At 45.6% G+C, this 12,113-nt stretch overlaps 1 protein-coding gene across 1 annotated transcript in view; it reads right to left on the bottom strand.

Moving 5' to 3' along the window:
- Positions 1–916: 916 nt before the first annotated feature.
- The window catches only part of arfgef3 (ARFGEF family member 3), a 34,795-nt gene continuing 23,598 nt past the window's right edge, over positions 917–12,113 (bottom strand). Inside the window, exons 32-41 of the mRNA XM_061086999.1 lie at positions 8,807–8,921; positions 8,607–8,709; positions 5,864–5,995; positions 5,656–5,777; positions 5,081–5,299; positions 4,834–5,005; positions 4,464–4,565; positions 3,892–4,271; positions 3,352–3,799; positions 917–1,115 (exon numbers count right to left, since the gene is read on the bottom strand). Coding sequence (XP_060942982.1) covers positions 924–1,115; positions 3,352–3,799; positions 3,892–4,271; positions 4,464–4,565; positions 4,834–5,005; positions 5,081–5,299; positions 5,656–5,777; positions 5,864–5,995; positions 8,607–8,709; positions 8,807–8,921 — 1,985 coding nt within the window. The 3' untranslated portion in view covers positions 917–923. The remainder of the gene's footprint in view (positions 1,116–3,351; positions 3,800–3,891; positions 4,272–4,463; positions 4,566–4,833; positions 5,006–5,080; positions 5,300–5,655; positions 5,778–5,863; positions 5,996–8,606; positions 8,710–8,806; positions 8,922–12,113) is intronic.

Genomic DNA, 12,113 nt, shown 5'->3' with positions numbered 1-12,113 from the left:
ATTTAAAACAACATTTAAATAAACATGTTCACATTCACACGTGTAGAATAAATGTCAGAATCAAGTTTTAAACATACAGATCAAAGATCCTCAGAAGAGCTTCACATGTAAAGATGTCTCACTCTGAAGAAATACCAGTGTCTTCATCATCATCATCTTCATCATCATCTTCACTACCAGCAGGGACCAGACAGAGAGGAAGAAGTCATAAGCTAATTAACATATTTGTGACGTCATGGCGTTTACATTCTGGTTTCAGACTTTATTATGAAACAAATCTGTTGTGTCCCCACGGACGGAGAACACGAAGACAACATGTTACCCAGAAGCCACTGCTCAGGTCTGTCACATGACCTCAGCGGCGTTCGTGTGATCGACGATCCGAAGACGACGTTAAAAGAGAGAGAACCTCTGAGTGTCGTCATGGTAACAAGCAGCGAGCAAAGGACAACGTGAAGAAACCTGTTCATGCCAATTTATAAAACTCTTATAGTCTGTAGTCAACCAATAATGTCCATCAGTCAGTGACATCACCGACCAATCAGATCCTCCTGAAGCTTCACAGTGACGTGTTCTTCTTCTGTGGTTCTTCTTCTGTGGTTTCCATGTGCACGAGGGCGACGCCCACGCCTGATGACCACCGACAGCGGCCGAGAAAACAAGAAGCGGAAAAAAGCCTGAACATGAAAGAGACATGTGTGGCTCTGAACTACATTACCCAGAATCCACTGCACATAAAGTCTCGTCTATATGAGGCTGAAACTGTCTTTTATATTCATACACCATCTGCCAATCATCTTTCAAAGATCTGATGATGTCACGGTCTGCCTCAAATCCACACGAAGGCAAAGATGGCGTCACAAGATGGCGTCCGGCCGCAGCCCGTTGATTTGTGTCTTTACGTCCTTCACTTCGCCGCAGCCTCACCCTGTGATGTCATAGAGCCGGCCCACGCGACCCAGCCACTCACGCAGCGCCTGGCGGACGCGGCCGTCTGTGGTGTGGCATGAGAGCTGGCTGAGGCAGGGGTAGAGCGCCCCCTGGAGCGCCAGGAAGGAGGCGTCGGTCAGGAGCAGCGTCTGGTTGAGGAGCGTGAGGACCATGTTGGTCCACGCCTGCAGGAGGGGGAGGAGACACAGAGGATGTGAGGACGCCATGTTGTCTCTGAGTCAGCCAGCAGCGTTCCAGGTGACATGAGGTCACATGACCAGCTCCTGAGTACTCAGGAGTATACGTAGTGTTTGTGTAGTATTTGTGTAGTATTTGTGTAGTACTGAGTACTCAGGAGTATACGTAGTATTTGTGTAGTATTTGTGTAGTATTTGTGTAGTACTGAGTACTCAGGAGTATACGTAGTATTTGTGTAGTATTTGTGTAGTATTTGTGTAGTACTGAGTACTCAGGAGTATACGTAGTATTTGTGTAGTATTTGTGTAGTATTTGTGTAGTACTGAGTACTCAGGAGTATACGTTGTATTTGTGTAGTATTTGTGTAGTATTTGTGTAGTACTGAGTACTCAGGAGTATACGTAGTATTTGTGTAGTATTTGTGTAGTATTTGTGCAGTATTTGTGTAGTATTTGTGTAGTGTTTGTGTAGTATTTGTGTAGTATTTGTGTAGTACTGAGTACTCAGGAGTATACGTTGTATTTGTGTAGTATTTGTGTAGTATTTGTGTAGTATTTGTGTAGTACTGAGTACTCAGGAGTATACGTAGTATTTGTGTAGTATTTGTGTAGTACTGAGTACTCAGGAGTATACGTTGTATTTGTGTAGTATTTGTGTAGTACTGAGTACTCAGGAGTATACGTAGTATTTGTGCAGTATTTGTGTAGTATTTGTGTAGTATTTGTGTAGTACTGAGTACTCAGGAGTATACGTTGTATTTGTGTAGTATTTGTGTAGTGTTTGTGTAGTATTTGTGTAGTGTTTGTGTAGTATTTGTGTAGTGTTTGTGTAGTATTTGTGTAGTGTTTGTGTAGTATTTGTGTAGTATTTGTGTAGTGTTTGTGTAGTATTTGTGTAGTATTTGTGTAGTGTTTGTGTAGTGTTTGTGTAGTGTTTGTGTAGTGTTTGTGTAGTGTTTGTGTAGTATTTGTGTAGTATTTGTGTAGTGTTTGTGCAGTATTTGTGTAGTATTTGTGTAGTGTTTGTGTAGTATTTGTGTAGTATTTGTGTAGTACTGAGTACTCAGGAGTATACGTTGTATTTGTGTAGTATTTGTGTAGTGTTTGTGTAGTATTTGTGTAGTATTTGTGTAGTGTTTGTGTATTATTTGTGTAGTGTTTGTGCAGTATTTGTGTAGTGTTTGTGTAGTGTTTGTGTAGTATTTGTGTAGTGTTTGTGTAGTGTTTGTGTAGTATTTGTTTAGTGTTTGTGTAGTGTTTGTGTAGTGTTTGTGTAGTGTTTGTGTAGTGTTTGTGTAGTGTTTGTGTAGTATTTGTGTAGTATTTGTGTAGTGTTTGTGTAGTGTTTGTGTAGTATTTGTGTAGTGTTTGTGTAGTATTTGTGTAGTGTTTGTGTAGTGTTTGTGTAGTATTTGTGTAGTATTTGTGTAGTGTTTGTGTAGTGTTTGTGTAGTATTTGTGTAGTATTTGTGTAGTGTTTGTGTAGTGTTTGTGTAGTATTTGTGTAGTGTTTGTGTAGTATTTGTGTAGTGTTTGTGTAGTGTTCGTGTAGTATTCGTGTAGTGTTTGTGTAGTGTTTGTGTAGTGTTTGTGTAGTGTTTGTGTAGTGTTTGTGTAGTGTTTGTGTAGTGTTTGTGTAGTGTTTGTGTAGTATTTGTGTAGTGTTTGTGTAGTGTTTGTGTAGTGTTTGTGTAGTGTTTGTGTAGTGTTTGTGTAGTGTTTGTGTAGTGTTTGTGTAGTGTTTGTGTAGTATTTGTGTAGTATTTGTGTAGTGTTTGTGTAGTGTTTGTGTAGTGTTTGTGTAGTGTTTGTGTAGTGTTTGTGTAGTATTTGTGTAGTGTTTGTGTAGTATTTGTGTAGTGTTTGTGTAGTGTTTGTGTAGTGTTTGTGTAGTGTTTGTGTAGTGTTTGTGTAGTGTTTGTGTAGTGTTTGTGTAGTATTTGTGTAGTATTTGTGTAGTGTTTGTGTAGTGTTTGTGTAGTGTTTGTGTAGTGTTTGTGTAGTATTTGTGCAGTGTTTGTGTAGTGTTTGTGTATTGTTTGTGTAGTGTTGTGTAGTATTTGTGTAGTGTTTGTGTAGTGTTTGTGTAGTGTTTGTGTAGTGTTTGTGTAGTGTTTGTGTAGTGTTTGTGTAGTATTTGTGTAGTGTTTGTGTAGTGTTTGTGTAGTATTTGTGTAGTGTTTGTGTAGTGTTTGTGTAGTGTTTGTGTAGTGTTGTGTAGTACCTGTATCTGCGCCTCGGCGTCCCTCAGCGAGACGCTGGTGGAGCTCACGGTGGATCCCGACCTCGGCCTCCTCTCCTGCCGCAGGACTTCGGGTCCGGCGCTGACCGAGTGCCTCAGTGGCGGCCCCTGCTGGTCCACCAGCTGCTGGGGCCTCTGGGGGGGCCTCTGGGGCTCGGCGGGCCCCCCCCCCGGGGCGCCGCGGCCCTGCTCCTTCATGAACAGGTTGACGTGGCTCTGCGGCGCCGGCTGCTGCTTCCTGCGCTTGTACTCCGTCATCAGTTTGCCGAGCGTCCTGTCGGTGGCGATGGTGTACAGTTTGTTCCCGGCCTTCTCCCACCACTCCTGTCTCCTGCCCGGACAGGCCCCGCCCCCCAGCGAGCTCGCCGCGATGCCGGAGTCCCGCCGCTCCCCCCCGGTCCGGAAGTGATGCGGCAGACTTCCTGTGCAGCTGCGAGGAGACGAAACAGACGCTTTCAACTTCCTGTCACAATATTAATAATAAATCTGCGTCAGCTGATGTGTCATGTGACGCGGTCAGACCTGAATCCTGAGGTCTGCGTGGGCGTGTCTCCTGGGGACGCCGCGCTCACGTCCGCCACCTGACACCTGGACCCGCCTTCCTCCGACGGCGTCTCCCTCGCCGAGAGCCCGCCCACTGACGTCGGGGTAGAAGTCTCTGATTGGAAGACAGGCAGGAAGAAGATGTGGTCTCCCCCCCCCCCCCTCAGCAGCGCCGCCTCCTCCAGCGTGCTCTCCAGGTCGCGGTGCATCTGGATGTAGCTGCTGCACAGATCCATGCACAGTTTGTAGAGACGTTTCACAAGCCACGCCCAGTCGGCGCTGCCCAGCGGCTGCACGCTGAGCGACGGGACGGGCGCTCGCCACGGGTGACGTTTGTCCCGACCGCGAGGAGGACTGACCTGTGAGAGAGAGAGAGAGAGAGAGAGAGAGAGAGAGAGAGAGAGAGAGAGAGAGAGAGAGAGAGAGAGAGAGAGAGAGAGAGAGAGAGAGAGAGAGAGAGAGAGAGAGAGAGAGAGAGAGAGAGAGAGGACGTCTGGTGTTAGGAAACGTCTGATCTGAGGAGGAGACGTTCAGGAAGTCGTTAGCTTCACCTGCGCCGTTTCCTCGAAGATGTCCTCGTCCTCTGAGGAAGCAGATCCGGGGTGGGAGGAGTCAGAGCTGCCCTCCTCTTCCTCGTACAGAATCTTCTTCACCTGGAAACACGTGAAGATCAAGTTGGATTTGAACGTCAAAGATGAAGAGTTAAAATAAATAAATAAAGAGATGAAAACATTTTGTTCCAAACCCAAAAACCCTCAGATCTAAAACTGGATATCAACATTGATCAAACAAGAAAATCTAAAATATAACTTATATATATAACTTAACTTATATAATTATAAACAGTTTATACAGTATTGACTCATGTTCAAGAGATCCTGAAGCCCTGTAATTAAACCAAAAGCAGGAATGTGTGTGTACCTGCTGAGCCGTCATACCCTCCGACTGACTGAGGGTGGCGCTCAGCAGAGCCTGGAAGTACAGGTTGAAGCTCATGGCCGACTGGCGGTAGAGATTGGCCGCTCCACAAACCCCCGACACCTTCATGAGCAGGTACTTGAGACCCGGGCGCGTGTCGAAGTCCCTCGCCGTCCTGCAGGAGCAAAGACACGTTCATGGATCTGATCAACGCAGCAGATCCATCACCTGCTCTGGAATCATCAACAACCTGTAGGAGTCCAGCAGCAGGTCCAGGATTATGGCCAAGTTCGTCATGGAGATGTAGCGCAGGAAGCCGGCCGTGGGTCTGCCGGGGTCAGAGGTCACCGGCGTGGCCCTGTCCTGACCCTCGGGCTGTTTGACGAACTCCTCCAGGAGGATGTCGCACAGGTTCTGCAGCAGAACCTGGTGAGACAGAAGACTCACCACGATGGTGCGGAACGGGATCCTGAAGAAGCAGAGAGCAGGTTCCATCAGTGAGTGCTCATCACACACAGACACACACAGACACACACACACAGACACACACAGACACACACAGACACACACAGAGTGAGTGAAGGAACACAGATCAGCTCTAACAGTCTCACCCGATCTTCCTGTGACAGCAGCAGAAAGACAAACACACACAGAGAGAAATGAAAAGTTCTGTCGAAACATTTCAAACTGGAAATAAAAACCTAAAACGACACTTTAACATCTGATGACCTAGGGTTACTGCCTGAGGTGATGCATGGAGGTGACCTTTGACCTCCCAAATGGAATCAGTTAATCCGTGTGTGTGTGTGTGTGTGTGTGTGTCACCTCTTCTGAGCGGCCTGCTGGTCGGACGGCAGCTCGATGATGAGCACGCAGGACTGGGCGTGCTCGAAGCCGTCCTTGCTGTTTGGCGTCTTGGGAGAACACTGCGAGTCCAACATGAAGACCTGGGACACGTGAGCACGTCCATGTTACATTGGAAAACTCAGTTTCACTGGTCCTGATGAAGACTGATGATGAAGATCACACCAACCTGCTGAGCCATGGCTTTGATCCTCCAGTACTCGGCCTCAGCTGAGGGCGAGTGAGACGGCGCCGCCACCTTCACCTCGCAGGCGTCTCCCGAGAAACTGTCTGACCCACTGTGGAAACAGGCCAGGAGGTTCTGTGGAGAGACGGGAGGAGACGGAGGTGAAGACACTCGTTTGTTTGTGTTCACAACAACAGGAACATGTGGCGAGGGGCGGAGCCTGTAGAGCAGCAGGAGGCGGGACCTGACGTATAAACTCTGCTGTGGACAGATCAGTGTTGTTGTTTCCAGCTCCTCCCACACGGCGTCGGCCTCATCACCAGAAGATCTGGAATCTCCTCGTGTTTCCAAGTGGACGTCTTCGTCTTCTACGTGTCCGGCTCCTCTTCTTCATCCTTGTCTTCATCTTCTCCGTGTCCGGCTCCTCCTCTTCATCCTTGTCTTCGTCTTCTACGTGTCCGGCTCCTCTTCGTCTTCATCTTCTACGTGTCCGGCTCCTCTTCTTCATCCTCGTCTTCATCTTCTCCGTGTCCGGCTCCTCTTCTTCATCTTCGTCTTCGTCTTCTACGTGTCCGGCTCCTCTTCTTCATCTTCGTCTTCATCTTCTACGTGTCCGGCTCCTCTTCTTCATCTTCGTCTTCGTCTTCTACGTGTCCGGCTCCTCTTCTTCATCTTCGTCTTCATCTTCTACGTGTCCGGCTCCTCTTCTTCATCCTGAGATCTTTGTGTTCTTCAGTTTCACGTCTCGTGTTAGAAACCTCGTCCACACGTCCACTCGTCTCTGAGAAGCTTCCACACATTGTCCTGCTGGTTCCTCACATGGACTCACACATGTTACACACATGTTACACACATGTTACCAGGAGAAGATCCAGAACCCGTCCAGAGACTCAGACTCAGATGTTTGTTCTCTGTCAGTTTTCATTAAAACCTTCGTTCTCGCAGATGAATCAGTTTCATGAAGAACTTATTTTCCAGTGAATCTGAGCTGAATGAATCAAATCAGCTTTTCTCTAAATGGTCTCAGAGCTCGTGTGTTAACGTGTCTGAAGCAGAAGCTTCATGTCACAGTTTGTTCTTTACATTACAGCTGATGAACTTTACTCACATCTTCATTTCAGAATCTGTTTTTTTACTGTCAACATGTTCATGGTTTTATTGATGCAGACATTCTGACTCTTTTAATAAAAATGTAATGTAAGTTGTTTTCTTCAGATTCTGATGTTAAACCTCTCTGGTTGTTTTCCATCTTCTCGTCTCAAACACGTTTCTCTGGTTTTTTTTCCTCGCGGTCGCTCCTCTAACCCTCAAACTGAAAGTCGCCGGCGGTTCAGCGGCTGGACGACAGGAAGCAGCTGGAACCGGACGAGCTGCTTCCTGTTTGTGGCTCTAATCTGTTCATCTGTCTCTAATTCTCTGCTTGCCCCATTTCTATGTTTCTCTTTTTACTTTATGCATTTTAATATTGTCTGTTCAGATTATACTGTTTTTAAATCAGAGTTAGAAATAAACTTAATTGACAGAGGAACCTTAAGTAACCTGCTGTGACAACTGACTTTAAGTTATTAAAAAATACATTATAATAATTAAAAAAACATATTTTGAATGCACATTTTTTCTGTTTTGTTTGTTTTAATATCAGCAAACACAGATGATGATTTTTTTGAATTAACTAATAAATAAGTCGAGTTATAAACAAACTATGAATCATAAAACACATTATCGACACGTGTTACACATGCAACATGTTTGTGCTCAGTGTGTAAATGTGTCTCTTGTATAAACGACCCCATTAAAACATGGTGTTATATAAACACATGTATGTTCACAACATGTGAGTCACATGATTAAAAACTATGATTTACTTTCAAAGATTAAAACAAAAGATCAACGACTCAAATGTCAAGTAAAAAAATCTGTCAATAGTAATAAGAACATCTTCATCACTCACTCTGACACACACACACACACACACACACACACACACACACACACACACACACACACACACACACACACACACACACACACACACACACACACACACACACACACACACACACACACACACACACACACAGAGCTCTAAGCTGTAAAGCTGCTTAACATCAGTCTGTCATGCAACTGCTACACAACTGTAGGAACTCACAACATCCACTGATGAAATGTCACCTCTAACACACACACACACACACACACACACACACACACACACACACACACACACACACACACACACACACACCCGCACACACACACACACACACACACACACACACACCCGCACACACACACACACACACACACACACACACACACACACACACACACACACACACACACACACACACCACATGTGTTGCCATTAGTGTAGTTGTTTGTGTCTTTACTACAGTATATATTATACTTGTGAATTGATGTTTAAATAATAATAAATAATATTTTCATTTAAAGAGCCTGTGTGTGTGTGTGTGTGTGTGTCTGTGTGTGTGTGTGTGTGTGTGTGTGTGTGTGTGTGTGTGAGGTTAGCTGGGTCTCTTGCTGTGGACTCTCAGCATGTTGACAGTATTAACGGCCGAGGCTTTCAGATTATTGTGTCCTGACCAGCGGCTGCAGATGGATTACACAGAGTGTGTGTGTGTGTGTGTTGTTCATTTCTTCTCTGCACAGTGTGTCGCACACACACACACACACAGACACACACACACACACCACAGTGTCTCCACCTGAATGAAACAGCTGTTACCTTGACGGGCTCCAGCGTGGCAGAGAAGGCGTCCTGCAGGGCGCAGCACGCCAGGCGCCACATCTCCTCCGTGAAGACGGGCCCGACCGCCACCAGCACGTACCTGCAGACACACACATCAGAGACACACATGACGCTGGTCACGCTACACACGTGTGTAGCATGTGTAACGCGAGTCTGTTGTACTGCGGTGTGGTCACCTGATGCAGGAGCAGCCGACTCTGGAGATGGTCTCAGCAGGTTCAGACACACACGAGACCAGCAGCTGGAACATGTCCTTCAGCATCAGGTGGATCAGGGACTCGTAACCAATGTCTGCACACAACACAACAACACAACATGACACAACAACAACACAACAACATGTCCTTCAGCATCAGGTGGATCAGAGACTCGTAACCAATGTCTGCACACAACACAACAACACAACAACACAACATGACACAACAACACAACATGTCCTTCAGCATCAGGTGGATCAGAGACTCGTAGCCAATGTCTGCACACAACACAACAACACAACATGACACAACAACAACACAACAACACAACATGTCCTTCAGCATCAGGTGGATCAGAGACTCGTAGCCAATGTCTGCACACAACAACAACACAACATGACACAACAACACAACAACATGTCCTTCAGCATCAGGTGGATCAGAGACTCGTAGCCAATGTCTGCACACAACACAACAACACAACATGACACAACAACACAACAACATGTCCTTCAGCATCAGGTGGATCAGGGACTCGTAGCCAATGTCTGCACACAACAACAACACAACATGACACAACAACAACACAACAACATGTCCTTCAGCATCAGGTGGATCAGAGACTCGTAGCCAATGTCTGCACACAACACAACAACACAACATGACACAACAACACAACATGTCCTTCAGCATCAGGTGGATCAGAGACTCGTAGCCAATGTCTGCACACAACAACACAACACAACATGACACAACAACATGTCCTTCAGCATCAGGTGGATCAGAGACTCGTAGCCAATGTCTGCACACAACAACACAACACAACATGACACAACAACACAACAACATGTCCTTCACCATCAGGTGGATCAGAGACTCGTAGCCAATGTCTGCACACAACAACAACACAACATGACACAACAACACAACATGTCCTTCAGCATAAGGTGGATCAGAGACTCGTAGCCAATGTCTGCACACAACAACACAACAACACAACACAACAACACAACATGAGACAACATGAGACAACAACACAACAACATGAGACAACAACACCACAGCATGAGACATGAGACAACAACAACCAGGGATGGGCATAATTAATCGACGATCGATTAATTGATCATTAAGAATTTCGTCGATGACATTATTTTGTCATCGATGAGATTCTGTTGCGTTCACTGCCAACACTGTGAAGCTGTACGTCTCCATGAGCGCATGAGGAGTCCACTGCTCTTCTTCAAGTAGGAGGTCGGAATACCCGAGTTTCCTGAACGCAGCACAGTGAGGATGTTAGCAGCTGTAGGAAGCAGCCCGGAGTTATACTCTACAAGCCCCGGTGAGAGACCAGCAGCTAGCCGCTGAGAGCTAGCTGGATCTGACGGTTCTCGACCTCTCAGTCCGGCTGTTGTTACGTCCTCAATCCCAGAACCCCTCACCCAGACCCGGGTCTCTCCGGGTTCCCTTCCACGTGGACTGAGGGTCCGTGTGCCGACATGAAGCCGAGCTCCACAGCTAGCATCCGGAGCTAGCTCCAAAGCTAGCCCCTTCGGACCCGGACAAAGACGGGTCTGGTTGAGGGGTTCCGGGAGTGAGAACGTGACAACAACCGGAGTAAGAGGTCGAGAACCATCAGATCCAGCTAGCTCTCAGCGGCTAGCTGCTCTCTCAGCGCGGCTGAAGTGTACAACAGCGCTTATTTACAAGTGTAACCATTGAACGGATCCTGTTTAACTGCCACAAGAGTTGTTCATCTTGTAATAAAGATCTCAATGAGGAAACACGCTGTTTTTTCTATTTCACTGCATTTTAACAATCTATAAATAGTGAATTTTAATATAAAAATATTAACGATTAATCGAAAATTCGTCATAAACTCTCCCGACGATCAATTAAGACAATTTAATCGAATGCCCATCCCTAACAACAACACAACATGAGACATGAGACACCAATAACACAACATGAGACATGAGACAACAACACAACAACATGAGACATGAGACAACAATAACACAGCATGAGACATGAGACAACACAGCATGAGACATGAGACACCAACAACACAACATGAGACATGAGACAACAACAACACAGCATGAGACATGAGACAACAACACAACATGAGACATGAGACAACAACAACACAACATGAGACATGAGACAACAACAACACAACATGAGACATGAGACAACAACAACACAGCATGAGACACCGACAACACAACATGAGACAACAACAACACAGCATGAGACATGAGACAACAACACAACATGAGACATGAGACAACAACACAACATGAGACAACAACACAGAATGAGACATGAGACACCGACAACACAACATGAGACATGAGACAACAACAACACAGCATGAGACATGAGACAACAACACAACATGAGACATGAGACAACAACAACACAACATGAGACATGAGACAACAACAACACAGCATGAGACATGAGACAACAACAACACAACATGAGACATGAGACAACAACAACACAGCATGAGACATGAAACAACAACACAACATGAGACAACAACACAGAATGAGACATGAGACACCGACAACACAACATGAGACATGAGACAACAACAACACAGCATGAGACATGAGACAACAACACAACATGAGACATGGGACAACAACAACACAACATGAGACATGAGACAACAACAACACAGCATGAGACATGAGACAACAACAACACAGCATGAGACATGAGACAACAACACAACATGAGACATGAGACAACAACAACACAACATGAGACATGAGACAACAACAACACAACATGAGACATGAGACAACAACAACACAGCATGAGACACCGACAACACAACATGAGACATGAGACAACAACAACACAGCATGAGACATGAGACAACAACACAACATGAGACATGAGACAACAACACAACATGAGACATGAGACACCAACAACACAACATGAGACATGAGACAACAACAACACAGCATGAGACATGAGACAACAACAACACAACATGAGACATGAGACAACAACACAACAGCATGAGACATGAAACAATAACACGAGACATGAGACAACAACACAACATGAGACATGAGACAACAACAACACAGCATGAGACATGAAACAACAACAACACAACATGTGACATGAGACAACAACACATCAACATGAGACAACAACACCACAGCATGAGACATGAAACAACAACAACACAGCATGAGACATGAGACAACAACAACACAGCATGAGACATGAGACAACAACAACACAGCATGAGACATGA

Source organism: Limanda limanda, chromosome 15 (assembly GCF_963576545.1).
Source record: "Limanda limanda chromosome 15, fLimLim1.1, whole genome shotgun sequence".
Taxonomy (NCBI): Eukaryota; Metazoa; Chordata; class Actinopteri; order Pleuronectiformes; family Pleuronectidae; genus Limanda; species Limanda limanda.
This window is presented reverse-complemented; position numbering and strand designations above follow the sequence as displayed.